The following is a 27,113-nucleotide window of genomic DNA, read 5'->3' on the forward strand; positions in this document are numbered from 1 at the left end:
AGTAAATTATTTGCTTTTCTTGAAGTGTTGTCTTCCCCAGGATTCAAGCTTGGAGCATCTGTCATGACAGACAGTAGCTTTACCAGCGAACCACTGGCAGCACTAAGTATATCAGGATTGTCTCTGCCTAAACATTGAAATTGTATTCTTTGTTACAGGCAAATAGTACTGGTATACAATAGTACTGGTATATATCGCTATATACATGTATATTGAGGGTAAATTAGAACTCAAGATATTTTTCATCTATAAAATTACTAAAAGGTAATGGAGAAGAATTAAAATAATCACATTCTTAAAAATAAACATTACAAACTAGTATATTGCACAGACAAATTTTGTCTCACTGTAATCATAACAGCCCATACAATAAATAAATGTTTCAGATAACCAAACAAATTTAAATATTAGGCAAAGATAATACAAGTAAACAGAAAATGCAGTTTTTAAATAAAGGTCTATATTATTAAAGGAAGGGAAAAAGAAATCCAAACCTACAGGACCCTGTGTGAAAAAGTGATTGCCCCCTGAACCGAATAACTGGTTGAGTCACCCTTAGCAGCAACAACTGCAATCAAGCGTTTGAGATAACTGGCAATGAGTCTTTTAGAACACTCTGATACAGTTTGGCCCACTCATCTTTACAGAATTGTTGTAATTCAGCCATATTGGAGGGTTTCCAAGCATGAACCGCCTTTTTAAAGTCATGCCACAGAATCTCAATCGGATTAAGGTCAGGACTTTGACTAGGCCACTCTAAAGTCTTAATTTTGTTTTCATTCAGAAGTGGACTTGCTGGTGTGTTTTGTATCATTGTCCTGCTGCATAACCCAAGTGCTCTTCAGCTTAAGGTCACGAATAGATGGCCGGACATCCTCCTTCAGGATTTTTTGGTGGACACCAGAATTCATGGTTCCGTTTACCACAGCAAGTTTTGCACATCCTGAATCAGCAAAACAGCCCCAGATCATCACACTACCACCACCATATTTTACTTTTGTTATGATGTTCCTTTTCTGAAATCCTGTGTTACTTCTCCACCAGATGTAATGGAACATGCACCTTCCAAAAAGTTTAGGCGTGATAAACATGAAAAAGAGTAGGAAATTAGGAAGGGAGCCAACACTTTTTCACACAACTGTATTGCCTATTTTGCGTGTATAATGCAGAAGCATTTTTTAAGATTTTTCCCTAAATTAAGATGTCTTTTTTTCAGACCGAAGCTGATTTTGTGTCCTCGGGAGGAAGAGCTCGCATAATCCATAAAGAGTCTGATATAATCACAGCTTTTGCAGTAAATAAAGTAAGTGTTTTTCTACATTCTCAGGTCGTGTCATTTCATTGTTAAAGTAGGTTCATACATTGCCAATTTGTTCCAGAAGTTTCTGCCACTGATAATAAGTTCCAAATATCCAAATGTTTGTTTTTTTTCTGCCACATTAGCATGTTCAGGGTTTTTAAGGAGAGAAGTGGTGATGAGCGAATGTGCTTGGATAAGGTGTTACCAAAGCATGCTCGGGTGTTAACCGAGTGTCTTCGTCATGCTCACATAATATGTTCGAGTCCCCATGCCTGCAAGTCTCACGGCTGTTCAACAGTTGCAGCGCATGCAGACAATCCCTGCATGTGTTGTGGCTGTCTAAAAGCCGCTAGACATGAAGCCGCGGGGTCTCAAACATATTATTCGAGTGTGAATCGAGCGTGCTCGGATAACACCTTATCTGGGCACATTCGCTCATCACTAGAGAGAAGTAAGCAAAGAACATAAAGCCCCTAAATTTAAATCACATGCAACTTTACAATGTATTTTCATATTTTGTATCTATGCGGTCAGTGCATGTTATTAAAGTCAGTAGTATTGCCTATGTAATATCATTAGGAGGACAGGTTACCTACCCTTGCTATTGTTCAAAATTGCAATCGACAAGTTTATTCTGCCACCACTGATGTATGAAGATGTGTCTGAAGGATGTGAACACAAATCTCTGTACAAGCAATAGTAGATGGGTTACTCACTATCCTCTCTTCTCTAGTCTGACTAGTTGCATGTTGATAATAAAGGAAGATGCAGTGGACAAACTTTGAGGCAGTTTATTGACTGTCCCTTGACAAATAATGAGGTAGAGATGTCCGAGAAGATAAAAGGACGTGAATGAGAGATAGAAGATGATAGTTGGACGATAGACCTAGCAGGAAAATCCTGTCTCCAGCTCTGATGCATGTTTCTGCCAAGATGACACTGACAAGGAAGAGTAGGCAGGATGTGAATTAACAGGATGGGAGAGGTCACTCTGTGACTGCAGACTTGTGAATCCTCACATCACGTGCACTGTGCTCTGCGAGGATTCTCCTGTGTCCGTGTCGGAACGGTGGTCACGTGACCACGTTTCTTGGTGCTGACACTGGAGAATCTTCACAGCCCGCGATATAAGGATTCACAAGTCTGCAGTCACATAGTATGACTGCACACTATGCGTTGTAGACTGGACAACCCCTTTTAGACGAGAGAGGATAGGTGGAAATTACAGTACATATTATAACAATGGCCACTAGATGACAGCATGGGCATGCAAGCTCTTTAGAAACCAGCATAACAATAGATAATGAGTAGCACAAAGACATTATTTTTCATGGGTTTTCCAGCACTATTTTTTTTTGTACTATATGCCTAAGAACTAAAAGGCAGTTAGCTCATAACAGAGGCAACATGCCTGTCGTACCTAGCACCAGCTCAGAGCACTCCCGACTCTTTCTGGCAAAACAGCTGCTCCACGTCAACAAGGCAGCTTTACTTCCAGCCAGTTTTGTTGACAAGGCATGACTGCTGACTTCATGCTGTTTGACAGCCGGCTCCCCACAGTTAGGCAGTGGTGAGTCGGTTGTCAATCAGCATGACGTCAGCTGTCACGGCCCATCAACCGAGCAGTGCGGAAGAGAAGGCAACTCGCTGTTCTGTCAACCTGAAGTCGCTAAATTGCCAGCAGGAGAGGGTGACTGCTCTGTACCAGAAGAAATTGTGCCGAGCACAACAAGCAGGTAGGTTGCATCTACCTGCCTGTTTGTTCTTTGGCACTTGGTTAAAAAAATGAAATAGTACTGGATAAACCCTTTAAACATATGTCCCTGGAATGCATGTAAGTTCTGCAGAGGATTGTTAACCACTCAAGTGATTCACAGATATTCATGCAAAGCGGAATTAAAAAATAATAATTTTCAATTAAAATGTTGATTTAGCCTCCAATATTTTATTTTCACAAGCTCAAATTATAGAATGCACCCAGAAAATTGTTAAGCAATTTCTACTAATCTTGGCACTATTCCATAAGGGGCCAGAATCTACTGTGCACGTGGTATGGCACAGAAAGGTAGAAAATTAGGAGAAAATGGATACCTTAATGTATAAAGCAATTTTTCTTGAATACAACAAACTACTGTTAAAACATGTGAGATGAGGTTTGGAAGGGAAGAAACGCTATTTGGCTTTTGGAATGCAAATTTGTCTGGGGTATTTTGCGGGCTCCAGGTGCAGAGTCTTCAAGGTGCAAGAAGTCGAAACTAAACTCATCAAGACATGATTTTAGTGTTGTAGTGAGTATTTTGAACCCATTGGTGCTTCACAGAATTGTATAATTCACCCTGAGGTGCCAGTGCAGCAGAAAATCCCCATTTTTGAAACTACACCCATCATGTAATTCGTGTACGGGAGCATATTTTTCTCAAGAGTGTTTTTCATTTTCACACTCACATTGTAAAAAAAATGGTGAGATTACATTTCTTACAATAATAAATAGATTTAGCTTAAAATGTTTCTTCTTTACCAGGGATAATAAGTATAAACCTACCCTGTCATCCGTTATGCTATTACTGTAATCCCAAATACACCAATACCTTATATATGCTCATACACTACTGTTTGGACACGTTGTGGCAATATTAGCTTGTAAAGTTTAGGTTATAATTTATAAGCAAAACTGGGTATTACCAGGGATTTGTTTCTGTGGGTGTGTTCTTTTTCCCCTTTATAACTTTGACCAATCATAAACAGGCAGCAGAATACATGGGAAAGAACACTCCCCCCACAATAGCTTAAATCATGATTTCTCCAGTGTGAAATATGTAATCTCGTCATGGACCTCACTGGTCTTGTTACAGAGCTCTGTTTTATTACATAGTGTCTTGAGTAGTGTAAGGAGGAGTTTGATTATGGACACTTCTTCAGCTTTCATCTCATGGGAGCAAGCGTGTGGGGAGGGGTAGTACAGCAGACCTGAGGTTTGTTTCATTACAAACACTTCCTTGGAGAAACTGCTGTCAGCCCTGCTGTTCTCGTGTGCCACCCAAACTGGTTGCCGTGATGAAAGGTGTATGTAATCACACTGTTTTCTCCTCTGTTCCTGGCAATTCATAATCCGAGTTCTACAGTGAGACCAGTGAGCAGACTGTTTGTCATTACATGTCTCACACAGGAGGAAACCTGCTCGATGTCATTGTGGGGATGTGTTCTTCTTTTCCCCATATTTTACTGGCTAGAAGATTGGAGGAGTGTTTAAACTAGGGAATGGGGGGGAAGGGTATTCATTTTATAGGAGTGGAAGATAGTGCAGATAAGTGACAAAAAGAAAGCATTTAGAGAACTAAAGGAAGTAGGTGGTGATGAGGCATTAAATAAATACAGAAAATTAAATAAATTCTGTAAAAAGCAAATCAAGGCAGCAAAGATTGAGACATAGAGACTCATTGCCAGAGAGAGTAAAAATAATCCCAAAATATTCTTAAACAACGTAAATAGTAAGAAACTAAAAAATGATAGTGTTGGCCCCCTTAAAAATAGTCTGGGTGAAATGGTGGATGAGGATGAGGAAAAGGCCAATCTGCTACATGAATTTTTTTCATCAGTATTTACACAAGAAAATTCCATGGCAGACAATATGATCAGGGATAACAAAAATTCCCCATTAAGTGTCACCTGCTTAACCCAGCAGGAAGTACGGCAGAGTCTAAAAATCACTAAAATTGACAAATCCCCGGGCCCGGATGGGATACACCCCCGAGTACTGCAGGAATTAAGTACAGTCATTGATAGACCATTATTTTTAATCTTCATAGGCTCCATAATAACAGGGTCTGTACCACAGGACTGGCGTATAGCAAATGTGGTGCCAATATTCAAAAAGGGGACAAAAACTGAACTCGGAAATTATAGGCCAGTAAGCTTAACCTCTACTGTGGGTAAAATCCTGGAGGGCATTCTAAGGGATGCTATACTGGAGTATCTGAAGAGGAATAACCTCATGACCCAATATCAGCATGGGTTTACTAGGGACCGTTCATGTCAGACTAATCTGATCAATTTCTATGAAGAGGTGAGTTCCGGACTGGACCAAGGGAACCCAGTGGACGTAGTGTATATGGACTTTTCAAAAGCTTTTGATACGGTGCCACACAAAAGGTTCATACATAAAATGAGAATAATGGGGATAGGGGAAAATATGTGTAAGTGGGTTAAGAGCTGGCTCAGGGATAGGAAACAAAGGGTAGTTATTAATGGAGCACACTCGGACTGGGTCGCGGTTAGCAGTGGGGTACCACAGGGGTCAGTAATGGGCCCTCTTCTTTTTAACATATTTATTAATGATCTTGTAGGGGGCATACAGAGTAGAATTTCAATATTTGCAGATGACACTAAACTCTGCAGGGTAATCAATACAGAGGAGGACAATTTTATATTACAGGAGGATTTATGTAAACTAGAAGCTTGGGCTGATAAATGGCAAATGAGCTTTAATGGGGATAAATGTAACGTCATGCACTTGGGTAGAAGTAATAAGATGTATAACTATGTGCTTAATTCTAAAACTCTGGGCAAACCGTCAATGAAAAAGACCTGGGTATATGGGTGGATGACAAACTCACATTCAGTGGCCAGTGTCAGGCAGCTGCTACAAAGGCACATAAAATAATGGGATGCATTAAAAGAGGCATAGATGCTCATGAGGAGAACATAATTTTACCTCTATACAAGTCACTAGTTCGACCACACTTAACAGTTCTGGTCTCTGGTGTATAGGAAAGACATAGCCAAATTAGAGCAGGTGCAGAGAAGAGCGACCAAGGTTATTAGAGGACTGGGGGGTCTGCAATACCAAGATAGGTTATTACACTTGGGGCTATTTAGTTTGGAAAAACGAAGACTAAGGGGTGATCTTATGTTAATGTATAAATATATGAGGGGACAGTACAAAGACCTTTCTGATGATCTTTTTAATCGTAGACCTGAGACAGGGACAAGGGGGCATCCTCTACGTCTGGAGGAAAGAAGGTTTAAGCATAATAACAGACGCGGATTCTTTACTGTAAGAGCAGTGAGACTATGGAACTCTCTGCCGTATGATGTTGTAATGAGTGATTCATTACTTAAATTTAAGAGGGGACTGGATATGTTTCTGGAAAAGTATAATGTTACAGGGTATATACACTAGATTCCTTGATAGGGCGTTGATCCAGAGAACTAGTCTGACTGCCGTATGTGGAGTCGGGAAGGAATTTTTTTCCCCAATGTGGAGCTTACTCTTTGCCACATGGGGTTTTTTTTGCCTTCCTCTGGATCAACATGTTAGGGCATGTTAGGTTAGGCTATGGGTTGAACTAGATGGACTTAAAGCCTTCCTTCAACCTTAATAACTATGTTACTATGTTACTGTCTGCTTTTGATTGGTCAACCTCCCACAGATAAAAATGTGCACACCCCCAGATGAAAAATCTCTGTGAACATTCAGCTGGACTTATCATAAATTATGACCCAAACTTAACAAGCTAATATCTCTGCAGAGTAAGGAGAAATTAAAGAATAAAAATGGAGTTTCCCTCGGCAGCCATTATTTTATGATCTGACGAGTTTACCATGCACAAACTGGGGAAAGGTTTTTCTTTAAGCAATGTAACATGCTGCACTTGTTAAGGTTTGACACTGCCGTATACTGGTCATTTAGGGTAACAATATTTTGGTATAGAAAACGTCACAAAATGATGACTGTGGTTAAACAAAGGGGACACAGAAAAGGAGGTCTCTGCCTTTTGATACCTCTCCAACCTGACGCCTTGATCAATTTCCCAATAGTCCAGCAGCATTGCATATTGAAGAAACGCTGGTCGTCCTCAGCCTACAGCTGGTCATTCCCTTAAGATTTGTCACCTGATTTTTACCTCCTCTATACAGTGCCTTCAGCAGTCCACTAACATTGGGGTGGAGTAGGAGGGAGAACAAGCTGGTTACAGTTCAATATTCTTGAACCTTTGTTCTGCCGACATAAAGCCACTGCCAGATGTGTCCGGATGAATCCGAGAAATCGCGTGATAAACAGTATAATGGTGGCATTTTATAGGTTTCCTACAGATACTTCTGTCTGATCTGTTTGCTGGGGTGACACGCTGAATTGTCCGTCAGCAGCTTTTTCTTCTCTCTCCGTTGAAAAAAACATTCATGTGTTCATGTGCATTTGACCACCAGCTTAAATTCATCATTGCTGACTTCTTATTGGCCCTTCTGTATGTAAAAATCAGAGAATATCTGCATTCCTCTAGGTTTGGACAAACAATCTATCGTATCTGTTGTAGACTGTCTACATTTATGTTTTTTTAGGCCAACCGAAACTGTGTTGCAATTGCTTCTAGCCATGACATCCAGGAGCTTGATGTGTCTGCAATCTTGGCCACACAGATTTTTTCCTGGATTGATGATGACTTTGAAATGGAAAATAAAGGGTATATGTTTGTTTTCATTATTCTAGTATTTGATGACTTCCATAATTACCTGTACTTATCTATATGTATAAATATGATCGTGGTGGTTTTCTTTTGTACTGGTTCTTTACTGATGACTCTAGTTATGTCCCATGATGTGTTTTTACAGACCTGACGATTTTCTAGTTGTACACACTCGGGATGATCTTTCCACAGTTCAAGGCTCAACTCCTTACACCCACAGTAATCCAGGAACACCTATAAATATGCCCTGGCTAGGAGGAGTTCAGACAGGAAGAGGTGCATCGGTGGTATGTATTATCGGGGGAGTGGGGGGTATGTAGAAGGGCAGCCCAGTGTTTTCCATTCTAAATGTCCAAAATACTATAGGTGCATAAGTACAGTAATACCTTTTTAATTAACATTGTCATAAAAATATGTAAATTCAACATAGTCACTCAGGTGTTGTGTAACCCATAATATCTATGTAGGTCATATTCAGAATGAAGGGGTTATCTGGGAAACAAAAGTAGCGCAACAAGGATTTTGACCTGTAAAAACAAAGTGTTACTCCCCTACCAGCACCCACCTGGATCCAGTGCAGGCCGCTCCATGGTCTATGCTGACACGGCATTAGGACATGTCTCCGTTCCACCAGTAGCAGGTCGGCTCTGGCCTGTGAATGGCTGCAGCGGTCATGTGACTTTACCAGCGCATAATCCGAGAAGCATGTGATGACTTGTTTCTCAAGTCGCCAGACCACTACAGGTGTTCACAGGCCGCATTGGTCCTGCTACTGGTGGAACGGAGATGTCTCGTCTTCCCGTGTTGGCATAGACCGCTGAGCAGGATCCAGGTGGCTTCTGGTACCGTATGTGAGTGACACTTTGTGGGCTGTTTTGTTGTTTTTTTACCACTCCAAGCCTTTGGGGAACTTTTCTTTTTGTCTGGACAGTTCCCTTGAAGGTTCCTGGTGCAAATACTGAATGTGTTCAAAAGCCCGAGAATACTAAGCATAAAGTGTATTATATTCCCTTTTCTGTTGTAAATGAAAGTGTAGCTCACTGCATTGTTCTGTACAATCAGACACCGTAAAATACTCTGTGGGGTGTAGATACACGTATAGACACATGGTGGTGGTCAGTGGTTGACATGCCACGGTTTGTCACTTGTGTTCTGACAGAAGAAAAGACAATATCTGAACAGAGACGGTCTTAAAATATTGTGATTTGTAAATGCATGTAGTATTTTCCTGCTTACAAATTATTTTATCCTTTTATGTAAATTGTGCATGAGGAAAGTCAAATAATTTTTTTTTACAGATGATAAAAAAGCAAATTAAAGATGTCCGAAGAATGGCATCACATCCAACCCTGCCTTATTGTAAGTTACTGAAAAAAAAACCTGAGTGGATTGTCTTTCTTTTATTTTACTATTGTTTTGGGGGTGAATCTAGCAGACCGCAACAATATATCAGCATCTTGCTCTCTTATTTTCCTTCCTGGCTACGTGCTATACATGATGATTTGCCAGGGGCTTTCTTGAGGCGTTTTTGTCTAGTCTAAAAAGCAGTCTGCAACTTTAGCCATGTTTCCTCTGAAATATTTCATGAGATAATTTTGTGTTGGATGGTTCGCACAGAAAGAACTCCTGCACAATGCTTTGTTTATTCTGACCAGCTCTATTATCTTGTACACAGCAAAAACAAGAGTCCACACCTCAGCCGTCTCGTCACTATCTTAACATTTTCCGGGTTTTACTCGCGTAAACTTAAGTTGAAAAACATAGGTACTCAGTTAGGCCTGGGTCACTTTTGTGAGTTCAATGCGAGAAACTTGCATCAAGTCCCGGCACTCAGGACCGGCGCGTGCGGCTGCATTTATTTCTATGCAGCCGCACACTCCGGTCCCGAGTGCTGGCATCGGTATCGGGACTTAATGTGAGAGACTTGCGCGAGTTTCTAGCATTGAACTCGCAAGTGTGACCGCGGCCTTACTGTGACTTCCTGAGAAAGTCCACACGACTCCTTAGCTATCTGACCCTGTCTGCACCAACTGCAGATTCTATACAGGGAATTACAAATGGTTTACATTGGAGGGAGAGATAGTGACAGGTTACACTACCGACGTGTCTTCTATAATATCAGATTCCAGACACAGAGATAATAGTTTACTTAAAACTGTGTAAAATATTTCTGGTGGAAACCAAGCTTTCCTAAATGCCTTTAATCTCACATTGCTTTCCTGAGTGATAGTGTTGGTATACTACCAACACCCACTGCTAACAACAGCAACCCAAGCTTGCTCCCGTCGCTGATGTTTAAGTGTTTAACTACTGCTGTCTGAGATTGACAGCGGCATTTATCTGGTATGATCAGCATGGCGGTCCAATCCCAACCTCCTCCCACTCCCTGCTACATGATCGCGAAGTTTCATTTGGTGGCATATGTAGGACACACTAATGCTCCCTATGATCCCATCTTTGCCCTTCTATTAAAGCACCACGCCAGCGTTTTTTTAAATTTCATTGCCTGAGTGGTATCACTAGTATAAGTTCCCTACCCCTAATATACTCACCAGCCACCGTTGTCTTCTGTGTTTGGCGCCGTTTCGGTCATTTTCCGCTGTGACCTGCCAGGTCATTCAAGTGTTTTCTTGGTGATGCGGAAGTCACTGCTCATTATAAGACCACTAGAGCCAGGACGAGACTCTCATACACTGACATTGAGTGCTAGTGACTGTTACCTCTGAACTCTGGTCAGTCAGAAGATTCAGTCACAACATGGCGGCACTCTACTGGAACGGCACGTGAAGGAGCAGAAAACCGCAACTGGTAAGTATATTTCTAGAGGCAGGAAACCTGGATAATCAATATCATTCCAGAGGTAAAATAAAAAAACACCCGCAGGAGATCATCACTTCATCTGTATACTGCAATACCATACCACTGTCATCCATTCACTTTCCCTTAGAAGACATACTTTTTTTAATAACTTAAAAAAAAAATAAAAAAAAAGTTTAATGATGCCATTTTCCCCATTTAGAGCTATCAAATTGTTCAGTTAATTAATCTGTGCATTAAACGCTGTAAAGCAAAAAGAAAAAAGAAAAAGATCACAACACTATATTTTTTTTTATCACTGCAACGCCTTCAAGAAATGCAGTAAAAAGTATTCAAAATCATGTATGTACCCCAGTAAAAAACGTCAGCATGCTGCTGCACAAGAAATCAAGCCCTATTCCATCAGTGAAGCAGTCAAAACGTTGTCACAGAAAATTGGGACACCAGCAAAATGTTTTATTTATTTTACATCTGATTTTTTTTTTTTTTTTTGTGAAACCACTAAAATTGCTTCCTTGTGTTTAAGTACATTGCATGGTGAAAGTAATGGTGTTATTGAAACATTAAATTTGTCAATGGTGGGAAGGGGATGAAAATCCCAGAAAGCCAATATATCAGTCCGAGAAGCACCTCATCTATTTATATAACCGTCTCCTATCATTTGTATGTTGATGAAGATCTCACTGGTGCTCAAGATGGCAGCGTAAGAATGTTTGAATGGGGTCACGCTCAACAGATAACTTGCTTCAGGACAGGAGGAAACTCCAGAATAACTCGCATAAAGTTTAACCACCAAGGGAACAAGGTAATACTTCTTTTGTGTGACATAAAAATCTAGTTGTTATTTATTTAGCACAATCAACTACCATTGAGTCTTGTCTTCAAGACAAACTGTAATTTGCCATTAACATGTAATTATTTTTTTTTGCATGGTGTTCTTACCACTTTTCTCATGACTTGTTCATTTTTTATTCCTGTGCCTCTCAATCCTGAGATATGGACCTCACCTTTCTGTATGCAAATCTGGTTTTATTAGCCAATTGGGTGAAATATGCAAACAAACGTCAACAAAGAAAAATTGAGGACCAGACCCACTTAAATTAAAAGTCCTGTCTTACATACAGGGAAGGATGGGCAATATCTCAAGAACTGAGTGCATGGGAACAAAACAAAACATAAACCTGTAATCTTCAAGAAAACAGTAGTTACGAGCTCTCAGTACAAGTCTATGAGAGAAACAAGAAGGATCTTATAGACTTGTATTCTGCTGTGACCTCTGGCTTACTCCATGAAACACTGGAGCGATTCGGCAGTTCACAAACTACGGGAGACCGATGGGAGCAGTGGTGATAAAAGGTGAAGATGGAGACAGGTGAGTATGAGAATAAGGGGCAGAGGCTTTAATTAGAAGCACCACTGCGGCGCTGCAATAGGAAACAAAACTCTGGAGTGGCGCTCTAAGCACTTGGCACAACTCCTCAACCTATCGCAATGATAACTCACTTATGAGCATTACCGCCATGTACAAGCTTTGCAATGCACAAGAGTGATAGGACTATTTTGGCTATGCTAAATCTGCAGCTAGCAATGTATGTGTAATATTTATTATAATTTCTTTTTTTTTTTTTACAGTTTGGAATTGTTGATGCTGATGGATTTATCAGTCTGTATCAGACCAACTGGAAATACAGTGCAACTAGTGGGGGTCCTGCCAAGCCATACTTGGTAACTTGTTTTTTCTCTCATTGCTCATATAGTGTGCATATAGTGTCCCCTCTGCACCAGTCTGTCATTGTAAATTTGTGTACTGTAAACGTTATCTATAACCCTGTATGTAACCCCTTTTCTCAGGTACAGCACCATGGAATTAATGGTGCTATATAAGTAAATAATAATATATAATGCAGTACTCTATATAGATTATCAGCACCCAAATCCTTCTTCAGCCACCAGATGTTTTAAGAGTTTAGGGCCCCCATACCCAGGCTCAGACTGGACCACCAGGGAACAATTCATTCATTTACCAACCTACCAGTTTATTATTATATAGAAGCAGGGGTAAATATGTGGATGAGGGTAATGTAATATTTGCATAAAGCTGAACATTGGCTCCCCAAAATAACTAATACTGGTGGGCCTTTGGCAGCCCCATCCGATACTGAACATGCGCATCAGACAGCGGTTGCCTGAACAATCTTTAGCTTGACAGCTGTCTTCCCCCACTGCTCCACACACGGGAACGCTCGTCTCGGCCGGATGCTCTTCTGCTCTCTATGAAAGAGACTTGTCAGACTCCTGGGCAGCAGATTATTTCCTGGAGAACAGAAGGATCGTCCGTGCTACAGTGCAATGGATACCCATCAGGCCAGATCCTGCTCTTCCCCATCATCTGTCAGGGGAGAGTCGAGGGGCCCCAGTATGCGTTAGAATGGAGGCCGATCCTGCCAGTATTGGCAGATTTGGCTGAATTTAGTCTGTGTACATGGGCCTGTAGAAGGCAACTGAAGTACCTGGGAAAAAACACAGCAAATGTGAAATGGACATACAAGCTCTACGCTGAATGTAATCTAGTAACCACAGGCTTTTTTCTTTTTCTGTATTTTTCTATAAACCTCATGCAAGCTATTTTTTCTCTTTTTCTTTGTATAGACATGGCAATGTCATAACAAAACCGCCAATGATTTTGTTTTCATAAGTTCATCTTCTCTGATAGCAACAGCCGGGCAGTCAAGTGATAACAGGTAATTGGAAGCTATTTTCATATATCCATGCGTTTGGTATTTTGTAAGCCTCTCAGGATTTACTTTTAAGGAATCCTGTTTTCTTTTTAAAAATACAGAGTCCTATTTCCACTAAGACACTGTCTTCTTTTATTGAAATGAAGCGAAGCCTTCAATGCAGTATTTGTCTTGTAGAAATGAGTTTGTTGCTTATTTCTTGTTTACAGGTTACCTTAAGATTTTCTGATAGATGGGAAGACAAAAAAAGTCTGCATTTATTTACAGTTATGCAGGTTTGGTGGTAATGACTGTTCTGCATAGCTAAAGCCCTGGTAATACTCCCTACTTTTGGCTGCCATAGGTGGAGTTGCAGTTTCATGTTACTTCTGTAAAGATTACAGGACAGAAAGTTTTCATTAATGAGACTTCATTCTTGGCAATCTATATCACTAAACTGAAGTCCTTTCTTACGTATTGCATGTATTTTTTATTAATTTATTATTAAGGTACGTTACCGCATATCAGTGTCAGATACAGAGTGGGTTTAAAATCTGTGTATTACAATTGTAAAATAGGCTTCAAGAAATCGCAGTCACATTCTGCACAGAATATCTGCAGCATAAACGTGTCACTCTATGCTGTAGCTATTGTCGCATATTTTACCCTTTGCAATGAAATGGACAGAAAATAAGCATATTTTCTGCAACAAAATTTCCAAAAAATTTTCTGCACTTTTTAACTAATATATATACATGGAGAGATAGCATTATATTTATGTGTGTGGTTGACTGGACTAGATTTCCTTGATGATTGTAGTCTTGTTATATCATTGTTGGGAAGTGTTCTCTTGAAAGGTCATACTGTTCTGGCATAGTGATAGTGCGGGCTCAGACACCGAGCCTGTGTCATGAGCAGCAGGTCTCAGCTGTAACACACAGCTGACAACCTGTTACTAAAGCTAACACAGGAAAACCTCTTTTAGGGGTTCAGTCTGTTGTTCACCTCCAAAAAAGAGCAGAAATGCATCAAAGGTATAGTCCTGGCTAAAACCACAGTTGCCTGGGGTTTAGATTTCTGAAATTGGCCAACGATCCAGCTCAGGTTGCTCTATGAAGTGGTCTGGCATCAGACGTTATGACATTCACCTGTGATTGACTGCAGCGGTCAGGTGACTTGAACAGTGCGTCATTGGGTGTTTCTCTGACACGCTGTTCAAGTCACTTGGCTGCTGCAGCCAGTGACAGTCTGCAGCGCCAGACAAACCTCTACAACTTTAATAACTCTTATCATCTGCTGCTTCTTCTGTCCTGCCTACTTATTCATTATGCTTGATCCTTATTACAGGTAAAACTCTGGTTTGGGTTGTATTTTTTTCTGCTTTGAAAACATGGATAGCATGGCTTTTAGTTCACGACTCTTCCTATGCAAGTCTCCAACGTCTTTCAGGAGAAGGCTTGTGACACGATTACTGAAGGCTTACCAATATATATGGTCAACTTATGGCCGTAAACCAGAAGAAGAAGAAGAAAGAAATGTCTCCTAATTACATAAATGCTTGCCCCAGTTTGCCTGTATTATTCCTAGCTAGCTTTTTATTTTTGTATGACAGAAAAGAAGTCCTGTCTATGGATGAGTGTGGATTCTACAATTACTATATTGCTATCCTTATATGATGGTCGTTTACATGTGCGTCACTGCTGAGCAGCTCGTATTATAGAGCAATGGAGGCACGGCGCATACTACCCTTCTGTATCTTTATATACTGTCAGACAGTGAATGTGTATAAAGATGTGCTCATTCATCAAACATCTGCCGCACTGCTTCAAATTCATGCACGTTTCATTCTACAGGGTGGAAATAAAGTTGTTACGCTCCCCTCCATTGCACTTCTTGGTTGAAACATTTCAGTACAGAATTCTGCACTAGAAATATGCAATAATCGTCCAATATGTGACCCAGTCCCCTGATATCCACATCAAAATGCATATATGTACATACCCTTCTGTTTCCTTCCAGAAACCTCTGTCTGTGGGATACATTGGTTACACCGGCAAATAGTTTAGTTCATGGTAAGTAATTATCATTCTCTCCCTATTCACATTTCACTTGATGGTTTTACATCTGATTGCATTTCTTTTATTAAGTCAGCAAAAGCCAAGACAGATCTTTATTTTTCTCTTATAGGATATGTTCTCAGCTAAGTTGTTATACAGTGTGATATCTGTGCCCCAAACATAAGCCTGTTAATACCGGCAGTCACTAAATGATCTTAGGCTATATAATCTTGCCTAAGATCTTGCCTAAGCCTTGTAAGGCTGTGTTCACACGTTGCATTTTTGCTGAGTTTTTTTATGCAAATATTCAGCTGCGTTTAGTTATTGGGTATTGGTCTCCAAGATAACAAGTTAGAATGTGTGGTTAGATGTATGTGAAATATATAATCACGGTACAACATTGCTGGACGGCTAACGACCAGACATGGGAATGAACACTAATGATTCATACATTGTTGCTTCTAATTTTGTAAACCAGTGTAATAACAAAGTGTACTCCTATTTATGGACATCGGAAATGTGTTCGTTCTTATTTATATTTTCAATAAACGAAGTTAACAAAAAATATTCAGCTTCATTTCACAGTACCGTCAGAAATCCCATGAATGCAGCTTGTTTGTTTTTGTTTTGTTTTTTCTACCTGACTGTTTTGTCAAAGAGCTGCATTTTAGCATGGCACTTTTTTCAGCGTTTTTTTTTTTTGTTTTTTATGCTGTTTTTTCACCCATTGAAAGCAATATGTAGTCTGCGTTTTTGGTATCAAAACCTGATGAAGTTGAGTCAGATTATTAAAAAAAAAAAAAGCCGCAAAAATGTGTGAACATAGCTTAAAGCTATTTTCTCTTCAGAGGTGTCAAGTTTCCAAAATGCAGGCTCTGCAGCAATCGCACGGTCTCCTCCTTGGGCTACACCCATAATATTCCTTCCAAAAAGTAAAAACTTCCTACTGCCGTGTTTTTGAAGTGGCTGCAGCAGGAGAAATATAAAGTATTACAATGGTGGCCATATACATCAGTGACCAGCCATGTAGTGCTAGGATAGCTGAAGTCCGTCAAAACAGGAACTACTCTCATAAAGTAGGATAGAGGGGGATCCTGAGCAGGATAACCCCCTGTATGACCCTTAACAATGCATTTGGACATACGTTGTCCTAATAGCTCAGTGGACCATTGTTCTAGTAAAACCCTAACTTGGCCAAAATATTGAAAATACAATAACTTTAAGTATCAATAAATTGTTGTGTTCTTTTCCATTTATATTTTCAGCTTTCTTTTGCCATGAGAGTGGAGCAACTGTTATAGCTTATGCACCAAAAAATCAGCTTTTGATATCTGGAGGAAGGAAGGGTCTCATTGGCTTATATGACTTGCGTCAGAGGCAACAACGGCATTCATTCCAAAGCCATGATTCTGCAGTCAAGGCCATTGCTATTGACACAACAGAAGAATATTTTGTCACCGGATCTGCAGAGGGTAACATTAAGGTATGGTGTTCATATAGGAACTATTTTATATATTGAGCTGTTCTATCAGGATATCTACAGATGGATATCATCTTCATGTTTTATTTTCTTGGATTATAGCCTTTATTATTATCAACTCGTAGACTTCAGGATTCTGCAAGCTTTAGAGCTAAAATCTCTCACAATTCCTTGATGGCGCACAAAATATCATGATTTACATTGTAGCCCAGGGTTAACACATGGTGGCCTGCTCTCTCGGATGGGGGGCCGGCCTGCTCTCTCGGAGGGGGGCCGGTCTGCTGTCTCGAATGGGGGGGCTGGTCTCCTGGATTGGGGCAGGCCTGTTCTCTCGGATGGGGGGCCGGCCTGCTCTCTCGAATTGGGGGGGGCCTGCTCTCCCGGATTGGGGCAGGCCTGTTCTCTCGTATGGGGGGGCGGCCTGCTCTCTTGGGGGGCCGGCCTGCTCTCGGGGGTGGGGGGGCTGCTCTTTCTGATGGGAGAGCGGCCTGCTCTCTCAATCAAACATAAATGGTTCTGGACTTATGCATGGAATCAAGTAAACTATCTCTATATTTAGTATACTGCAGCAAATCTACATATTGAAGGGCAGTTATGTATCACATTTCTTGTTTTTCTCCTGCAAAGTTCATTGTACAGCAGAAAAAAAATACAAGGTGTAGTTTCTCATTATCATTGCTCCTATAAAGATCTACAGACATACTTCTACAAGGAACTGTTTTCACTTAGTGCAAGTTCTGGTTGTTGTTCTCGCCAAATATCATATATTCTTAACTTATAGAAGTATATTGGCTCATAAGCAAGCAAAGCCATCAGGAGGAATTGTTTGTATAGTAGATGCTCCACTGAAGATTTGAGACAGAATAAAACCTTATTCACCCATACATATAATAGTTCTATGTACATGTGGTATATGTGGCAAACATTTCCCTACTATCTTCAGATGGGATCTGATACAATTTTTGCTACTAAATATAAAGTACAGAAGCCATAAAACCTGTGGCTGACTAGACAGTCTCGTCCCTATATTTCCATGTACAGTAGCAATCACAAGTCAGCTGTAGTTTATTACATAGAATAGATTAGGGGGAGCCGCTGCAGGACCCCAGGCCTTATAGTGCGATGTACATGGAAATAAGTGTTGTTTTATCTTTTCCAGGTCTGGAGCCTGAGCTCTTTCAATGTAATGCACACTTTCCTCAATGAGCATGCACGTCAGTCCATCTTTAGAAATATCGGGACCGGCGTGATGCAGATCGAGACCGGGCCTGCCAATCACATCTTTTCCTGTGGTGCAGATGGAACAGTCAAAATGAGAGTATTGCCGGACCGATTTAGCACAATTAACGACCTTCTGAAAAATGAAGTCAAATTTGTTCTCTGAAGTTTTTACTTTGTACAGTTTAACCCTGTGGACTCTTTCCAATGCATCATCCTGCACTAGCACTGAAGGTGGATTAAAATGTAATGTATTGGGTGAGACAAGGGGCCGGCGGATGAAATGTGCAATGCTTTAAAGCTGTGCCACTGTTATGCTTTTCTCAGCTTGTATTTATTTATGTCAGTCAATGTTTTCTTTCCGTTTTCGCCCTTAACGCACTGATGCCTTAAATGATTAACACAATCATTCATCAATTGAATGCTATGTTGCCTAAAATAGGAAAATGGATAAATATGTAAAATAAGATGTATACATATATATATATTCCTACATACTTGTGCTGCTGCTGTTTTTTTTCTTTCTATTCTTCTAAAATGTTTTTTCATGTGTTTTACAATCTGCACATTTAGAGGATATTTTATTAATTGTGTAACATTTGAACCATATGATTTACTCATCATAGTTATATATACAGAAATTACGATAAATTATATTTTAGGGCTGTTAAAGATCATTTAAAAATAAAATATACACAGTTTAGGTATTATTTTACCTATATATAAAAAAGGTTTGAGTCGCCACAAATAAGGAAAAAACCATTTTGCCGTATTTGTTGCTGGCTAATTTTTATTTTGATGATCTTTAAAAGCATTTACATAACTGTGTTACAGCTTTACAGGAATGTTTTTTGTATTTATATGATTTTTAGAAAGGTGTGCATACATCTTTTCTTTTTTTTTTTTCTTTGCCAAAACTTAGGATTTTTATCTTAGCCTGAAAATTGTACCAGTAATTATCCCATTTCCAAGGGCCACACACAACACACGTTTTTGGGGAAGTTCTGTGGCTCAAATCACATATGCAGTTTTAAGTTTTTCCCCTTTTTGAGGGGATTAGTAGAACGAGGTTTTGCTTTCGCTTCTGGGCTTTAGTTAAAAAATGCCATCAAAATCTGTAAGTCTGATTCGGGTCTTGCACTGCTGATCTGTTTCCCCTCTGTCAGCATTTTAGTTGATAAAACAAAGTACTAAACCTGGTTCTGCAGGAGCTGTAATATAATTTCCTAGCCTAGAGAAGACAATCACTTGTGATCACCTTGTTCCCTCATTGTAACCAGGCATGGCTAACGCTCTTTTCTGACACTGTGTCTGTGTGGACCACATGGGCTGGTGCAGCCAATGATGTTACAACCCTACACTCCATCCAGCAGGTGTGCGGAGTTGTCACATAATCTACAAGGGTCATGTGCGATGTTTATAACCCTTTTGAATGGGTTCACAAGCCGCCATTCACCAAATGCGGCCAGTTTGGCCTTTGTTGCATTAGGGTCTACGCATTTTTCACCGTGTGGAATAGTGCAGCCATTATTCCTACACTTGCATCCAGTAACAAACATGAAACATTTTTCTTTGCACAATTAAATCTTTTAGGTGACGGATGTCACAGGATGGCATCTAATCAGCAAAATGAAGGGAGGCTGGAGGGGGAGTGCAGCCACATTTTAGGTCCAACACTTGCTAAAACAATAAAGGAAAAGATTGCAGCATTCAAGAGTATGGAAGAAAACCATCTGTCCGAAAAGAGAATAAATTGTCAGCAGAGTAAGTGTCCGCACCCTAACATACTGGATTATAGTGTGTTTTAGGGTAATTGGGTGGAATTTTGGCATAAATTACATTCACACCTGTTTTCATATTTTTAGTAGGGTCTTAAACATATGACCAAAAAACTACAAGAGCACAAAACTAGTGTAATTATTTCTCCAGTAGTGCAGCTGTATAGGTTAGATCTAGTGTTTGCAGGGCCAATATTCTAGCTGTGCTTTTATTCTGGTCCTGCTAAAAGGTAAGATACAAACCTTCCCTGGCTAATGTAACGAACCTCATTTTCTTCTTCTGTCCGGGTATTTGCCTGTAACAGGGCAACAAGACAGATGTGTGATAATTAGCTGGTGATAATGCTTTCCACTTGACTATGAAGCCAGGGAATACGTAGCTGCATTGTCAGTGTAGATCACAATTTGCTATTTTTTATCATCTTTAGACGTCCGCAGAAAACTCCTAAATTGTATATTCCCATCCGTCAGAAGAATAATATGGTCTACAGTACATTAGCCAGTGCTTTCACTTAGGTTATACCGTATACTGCATAGCGACTGCATTGTAATGATGGTCTAGGTGTGAATGATCATATGTGACTTTTATAACATTCTCAGGACTTGGGTTTTTTAAATTACTCCAGTAAGGAAGACTTTTTAAACTATATTTTCGTTATTTAACTGTTAGGAAAGTCACAAAAATTCTGAATATAAGCTTAAGAGGTGCAATAACTTAAGTATATGGGGTTCTACAATCCAAGATTAAAATCTAGTGTAACGCTAAGTAACAATTGACCATAACTGTGTTAATAATTGACTGTTTAAAAAAAAAAATTATGGATAGATTACCGGAATGAAATGCTTAACAATGGGAACAATTGTGTTTAAATCTCAGAGTTTCTAATGAATTATAAAGAAATGTGATTTGTCATGTACTAAGTATCCATCTTTTAAATAAACTTAGAGACCATGCAGTCTGGTTTGACCTTGATGCTTTGTACAATTTAGTGTTGGGGATATGAACTTCAGTGACACAAAACTTATAGAGGGTGAGCCTCGTGCAACAAACCAGGGGTTGGTACAAGATAATTCTTCTCATTTATTAGAACTGTTTTTATAGCCCATTAATAAATTAGAATGCAGGTTTTATTTAACAGTGGAAGAAATGAATCGTATTATATCCTTTTCTGCCAGGAAAGTGGTAATCTTGTAATCTTCGCCCAGAGCAATTGTGTTATGTGTGTGAGTATCCAACATGTGTAGTCCATGACGCTAAACAATTGCGATAGTGGTGTCCTACACACAGACTCATTCACAGAAGTAGAAGGACCGCTTCTCTGGTCAATTTCTGGACCATCATATTAAAAAAGAAAATATAAAAATATATATATATATATATATATATATATATATATATATATATATATATATGTGACGATTAAAAAAAAAAAAAAATACGGTAGATAATCGTGTTCAAATATCTGTTGTTCCGTTCCTGCAGACATCAAGATACACATCAGAAGTACAGCATGTTGAGTTAAAATATGTGGGTAAGCAGAAGCATATGACATATTGGAGTTGACTACTACAACCCCTGGCAAAAATTATGGAATCACCGGCCTTGGAGGATGTTCATTCAGTTGTTTAACTTTGTAGAAAAAAAAAAGCAGATCACAGACATGGCACAAATCTAAAGTCATTTCAAATGGCAACTTTCTGGCTTTAAGAAACAGTAAAAGAAATCAAGAACAAAAAATGTGGTAGTCAGTAATGGTTACTTTTTTTTAACCAAGCATAGGGGAAAAATTATGGAATCACTCAATTCTGAGGAAAAAATTATGGAATCACCCTGTAAATTTTCATACCCAAAAATAACACCTGCCTCAAATTAGATCTTCTTGTTAGTCTGCATCTAAAAAGGAGTGATCACACCTTGGAGAGCTGTTGCACCAAGTGGACTGACATGAATCATGGCTCCAACACGAGAGATGTCAATTGAAACAAAGGAGAGGATTATCAAAGAGGGTAAATCATCTCGTAGTGTTGCAAAAGATGTTGGTTGTTCACAGTCAGCTGTGTCTAAAATCTGGACCAAATACAAACATGGGAAGGTTGTTAAAGGCAAACATACTGGTAGACCAAGGAAGACGTCAAAGTGTCAAGACCGGAAACTTAAAGCAATATGTCTCCAAAACAGGAAATGCACAACAAAACAAATGAGGAATGAGTGGGTGGAAACTGGAGTCAATGTCTGTGACCGAACTTCAAGAAACTGCCTAAAGGAAATGGGATTTACATACAAAAAAGCTAAACGAAAGCCAACATTAACACCTAAACAGAAAAAAACAAGGTTACAATGGGCTAAGTAAAAGCAATCGTGGACTGTGGATGACTGGATGAAAGTCATATTCAGTGATGGAATAACGAATCTGCATTGGTGATGATGCTGGAACTTTGCTTGGTGCCGTTCCAATGAGATTTATAAAGATGACTGCCTGAAGAGAGCATGCAAATTTCCACAGTCATTGATGATATGGGGCTGCATGTCAGGTAAAGGCACTGGGGAGATGGCTGTCATTACATCTTCAATAAATACACAAGTTCATGTTGATATTTTGGACACTTTTCTTATCCCATCAATTGAAAGGATGTTTGTGGATGATGAAATCATTTTTCAAGATGATAATGCATCCTGCCATAGAGCAAAAACTGTGAAAACATTCCTTGAAACAAGACACATAAGGTCAATGTCATGGCCTGCAAACAGCCCGGATCTCAATCCAATTGAAAATCTTTGGTGGAAGTTGAAGAAAATGGTCCATGACAAGGCTCCAACCTGCAAAGCTGATCTGGCAACAGCAATGAGAGAAAGTTGGAGCCAGATTGATGAAGAGTACTGTTCGACACTCGTTAAGTCCATGCCTCAGAGACTGCAAGCTGTTATAAAAGCCAGAGTTGGTGCAACAAAATACTAGTGATGTGTTGGAGTGTTTTTTTGTTTTTGTTTTTCATGATTCCATAATTTTTTCCTCAGAATTGAGTGATTCCATAATTTTTCCCCTATGCTTGGTTAAAAAAGTAACCATTACTGACTAACACATATATTTGTTCTTGATTTATTTTTGTGTTTCTTAAAGCCAGAAAGTTGCCATTTGAAATTAATTTAGTTTTGTGCCATGTCTGTGATCTGCTTTTTCTCTACAAAATTAAACAACTGAATGAACATCCTCCAAGGCTGGTGATTCCTTAATTTTTACCAGGGGATGTAGATATTATCGCAGACAGCCATTTGGACCACTTTGAAAACCTCATGACTGATGAAGCATAGGCCCATCTAACCCGTTCTGTTAATTATCAGAGCCATAGATGATGGCACCAAGACAATTCACACAAGCTAATCCAACAGCCACTTCATGATCCAAAAGTCACTTGGTATATGGATTTGAAATCTAATATTCTTTGATAATGTGAACACTAATGTAAAATGTGAACACCGCCATTCATATGGACCATTTCAAGCAAGAGCATGCAGTTAACTGAACGAACAAGTGCATGATTGTTTTTTCAGCAATAAATTGGGTTCTGTTTTACATTTTTTTTCAACCAAATCAATGCATAACTAGCTAAGATTTGCTACACAATAACTGCATGTGACTTCTGATCATTTTTATTTTATTTTTTTATGTAGGCCATCTTACTTGCCACTTTGCTTTTTTCAGACCTAGATATACACAAGTAATTGTTGGGGGAAAAAGAAAGAAATATTAACTATTTTCAGACCACCTATAGACTTTAAAGGGAACCTGTCACCTCTTTTTTGGCCTACCAGCTAAAAATATCAGTTAATTGAGTGTCAGCTATGCATTCCACAACTACTTCTGAAACCCCCTGACTCCCCATGTGTCACCCATAAAAAAACTTTTTTTATTGCTCCAGCGCTGTATGGTAATGTGTTCGGTCCGGTCCCATGGGTGTTGCTTCTGTTCCCTCACTTCACCCCTCCTCGGCTTGCTGTATGCATTCCTTGCCTTGATTATCGCAGATCGCGTAGATGTTTCGAGCGTGCGCATTCAAATGGGTTCTCGTGCATGCGCAGTATGCTTTGCCCAACTGCGGGCAAAGCCGAAAAGCAATACAGCGCATGAGCACTACTGCTTTTAGGCTTTGCCACAGTACTGCGCACACACTAGATCCCATGTGGTGTCATGTGACCCAGCTCATTATGCTCTATGGGGTTCAGAGGAGAGAGTGAGCAGCAGGGAGAGAAAGCAGGTAGAGGGAGAAATACAAAGATGGTGGTGAACTTTCTAACTTTTACCTCATCACAGAGCTGAGTCATAACAAGACAACTCAGCTCTACTTTATAATTTTCTCTAAGTTGCTCCAGCTTGACTTCTTTTTGTAGTGCTGATTGACAGAGATCACTGCAGCTAGTCTCTTCCCCACAGATCCCAATTGATTGCAATTTAGAGAGAGCGCTAAACTGGGGAAGATGCAGGATACAACATGCAGCTTAAGGCTGTGTGCACACCTTACAGATTTTTCTCGTTTTTTTCGCGTTTTTTAACTATTAAAACGCTCACATTAAGTATCCTATTAAAAAGCATGCAATCCACATTTTGTATGCACATGCTGCGTTTTTTTCCTGAGCGGAAAAACATTACGGAAAAAAACGCAGCATGTTCATTAATTTGAGGAATCGCGGGGATTCCGCACACATAGGAATGCATTGATTTGCTTACTTCCAGCATAGGGCTATGCCCACCATGTGGGAAGTAAGAGGATCATGTGCGGATGGTACCCAGGGTGGAGGAGAGAAGACTCTCCTCCACGGGCTGGGCACCATATAATTGTTAAAAAAAGAAATAAAATAAAAAAGTGATATACTCACCTTCCGATGGCTCCCGGAGTCCTCCTGCCTCTCAGCAGTGCACACGGCGGCTTTACGTGACCGTGACGTCATCCCAGGTCCTTCACACACAGCATCCCTGGGAACGGAAGCTGCCGCGTGCACCGCTAAGGAGATTGGGTGACGTCGGAAGGTGAGAATAACCATTTTTTAATTATTTTTAACATTAGTGTTTGACAAGTGTGACCAACCTGTCAATCAGTTTTCCAAGCGATGCTACAGATCGCTTGGAAAACGCTAACATTCTGCAAGCTAATTGCGCTTGCAAAATGCTAGTGTTTAGCGGGAATACTCATGCCAATTCCGCATGCGATATACCCGCGGCAGGAGTTGCGGAATTGCCGCGGAAATAAGGCAGGTAAGGATGAGGAATTTCCATGCGTACAAACCATACAACTGTCGCACAATAAATTCCTCCAGCTCTCCAAACACTAGCTCCTCACTACTCCAGGTCTATCAAGCAAGTGCTATCTCAGACAAGGATTTGACCAGAAGGCCTAGGTTTTATAGGAGAGAGGAGTGGCTAACCAAGCACAGCTGAAAGCAGGGATTTCCAAATGGCCTATTAACCCCTGTCCTGCTGAAAGAAAACAAACACCTTTAATACACTGGAGAAGTGCTTCTCAGCGGCGAAGCAGGAGCCTTCAGACGCCGTGGTCTTCTGGTACTGCTCTGTCACGGTAACGCCGTGACAACGGGATAGTACTTCTAATGTCACAAAGGGGTTAAAAATAATTTTTAAAGAAAGGAGTTACAATTAACCTACCCTTAAAATTATAGACTGTTCATGTCTTTGTCAGTGGGCAAACTTACAAAATCACCAAATAATTATTTCCTTCACTGTATGTATATACACATATGTCTATGTAACATACAATGTTTGTCACACATATAAAAAACAAATTCTTGAACTGCTAGATATTTATTCATTCTGCATCCCGAAAAATCTGTCGCATTTATCTTGTGCTCTACGCTGTGCATTTACATCGGGATTTCTGCCTAAACCTTTAAAAAAAAATGAGATTCAAATGATACCTACTAGTGATGAGCGAATGGGTTCTGATAACGTCTTATTCGACCATGCTCGTGTTATCCGAGCATCTGGCAGTGATCATATATTATTTTTGAGGCTGCATGATTTACGGCTGTTAGACAGTCTGAACACGTGGGGATTGCATGTTTTTTAGGGAATCCACACGTGTTCAGCCTGTCTTAGCCGCAATCAGGCAGCCACAGGGACTTGAATATAATATACAAGCACTGCAAGATGCTCGGATAGCACCCGAGCACGCTCGGATAAGACATCTGAGCAGGTTTGCTCATCATTACTACCACCGGAACCATTCACTATAACAAGTGTGATAAAGTCACTGGTAAACTGTTGGAGAGGAGATGTTTCACTACGCCTAATGGCGTCAGTGATATACAACCCAGAGTTTTTCCTCCAGCACACTGTGTTGTGAGGGGTTAAGCTAATTTACATAATGGACTAGCTTTTATGTGGACATCCATAGAGTTGGTAGGAGGATGCACACTTATCTCCACCCCAGGGTGTGGCCTAAGGCTTAAGTAGCTGGCCTCCAAAGGCAGCAGGGATCAGTGGAGAGGAACACTCCAGAGAAGTGTTTTTGTTTATGCCTTAACTATGGGTCTTGCTAACCCTGAGCGGGCTGATCCCCGCTAATGCAAGGACTGTGCTAGTGCTACCTTTTTGTTTTGCACAGAGGGCCATGTTTATTTTGTGCTTCAGCTTGGTTTATGCCATATCTAATAAACCAAATGCATTCCTAAAGCAGCAGTGTTCTCGTGTACTACCTCCATGTGCAGTCAAGTGAGACAATCTATCACATGTGGTGTTAGAAGTGCGGGCAGCGTTCCCAGTGATCATGTGTGACGGCTACAAGAGGTACTGTATGTCCTGGATGAAGGCGGCTACAAGCCAGCATACAACGTCAGGCAAAATGGAGGACCTGCTTAAGCATCTGGTACAAGCACAGCAACAGCAGCAATTACAGCAGCAACAGATGGGGCAACAGGAGATAAGTAAGCTGCCTATACAACAAATGCAACAGCAGCAGATTGACTTGCTAGAAGAGGCGGTTCGTGGAAGGCCAGCAACTCCAACCCCAAGTCCAGGTGACAACACGTATGTCCAGATGTCAACTACAAGGTAAAACCAGGGAGAAGAAAACCATACCAGATGTACCGCAACTCTTGAAACTGGCGAGACAAGGATCTGGTAGATGTCACAGTGGCAGAGACACTGTTGCCTGCCCAGAAACAACAATGCCGTGAGCTGTTTTCTGCAGAACCGAGACCTGTTTTCGGAGTTACCAGTATGTACGCAGGTTGTGGAGCACGAAATCCTGACTGAACCGCATGTGAGGGTGA

At 40.3% G+C, this 27,113-nt stretch overlaps 1 protein-coding gene across 2 annotated transcripts in view; it reads left to right on the forward strand.

Moving 5' to 3' along the window:
* DMXL1 (Dmx like 1) overlaps positions 1-20,787 on the forward strand; it is a 189,355-nt gene extending 168,568 nt beyond the window's left edge. For both annotated transcript variants that reach the window (XM_077290843.1, XM_077290848.1), the window contains 10 exons: positions 1,217-1,303; positions 7,640-7,761; positions 7,910-8,051; positions 9,063-9,123; positions 11,259-11,386; positions 12,214-12,306; positions 13,231-13,322; positions 15,318-15,370; positions 16,621-16,838; positions 17,995-20,787. In XM_077290843.1, the coding sequence (XP_077146958.1) occupies positions 1,217-1,303; positions 7,640-7,761; positions 7,910-8,051; positions 9,063-9,123; positions 11,259-11,386; positions 12,214-12,306; positions 13,231-13,322; positions 15,318-15,370; positions 16,621-16,838; positions 17,995-18,219 (1,221 nt within the window). In that variant the 3' untranslated portion in view covers positions 18,220-20,787. The remainder of the gene's footprint in view (positions 1-1,216; positions 1,304-7,639; positions 7,762-7,909; positions 8,052-9,062; positions 9,124-11,258; positions 11,387-12,213; positions 12,307-13,230; positions 13,323-15,317; positions 15,371-16,620; positions 16,839-17,994) is intronic.
* The last annotated feature ends 6,326 nt before the right edge of the window (positions 20,788-27,113 follow it).

This window comes from Ranitomeya variabilis, chromosome 1, assembly GCF_051348905.1.
Source record: "Ranitomeya variabilis isolate aRanVar5 chromosome 1, aRanVar5.hap1, whole genome shotgun sequence".
NCBI classification, from domain to species: Eukaryota; Metazoa; Chordata; class Amphibia; order Anura; family Dendrobatidae; genus Ranitomeya; species Ranitomeya variabilis.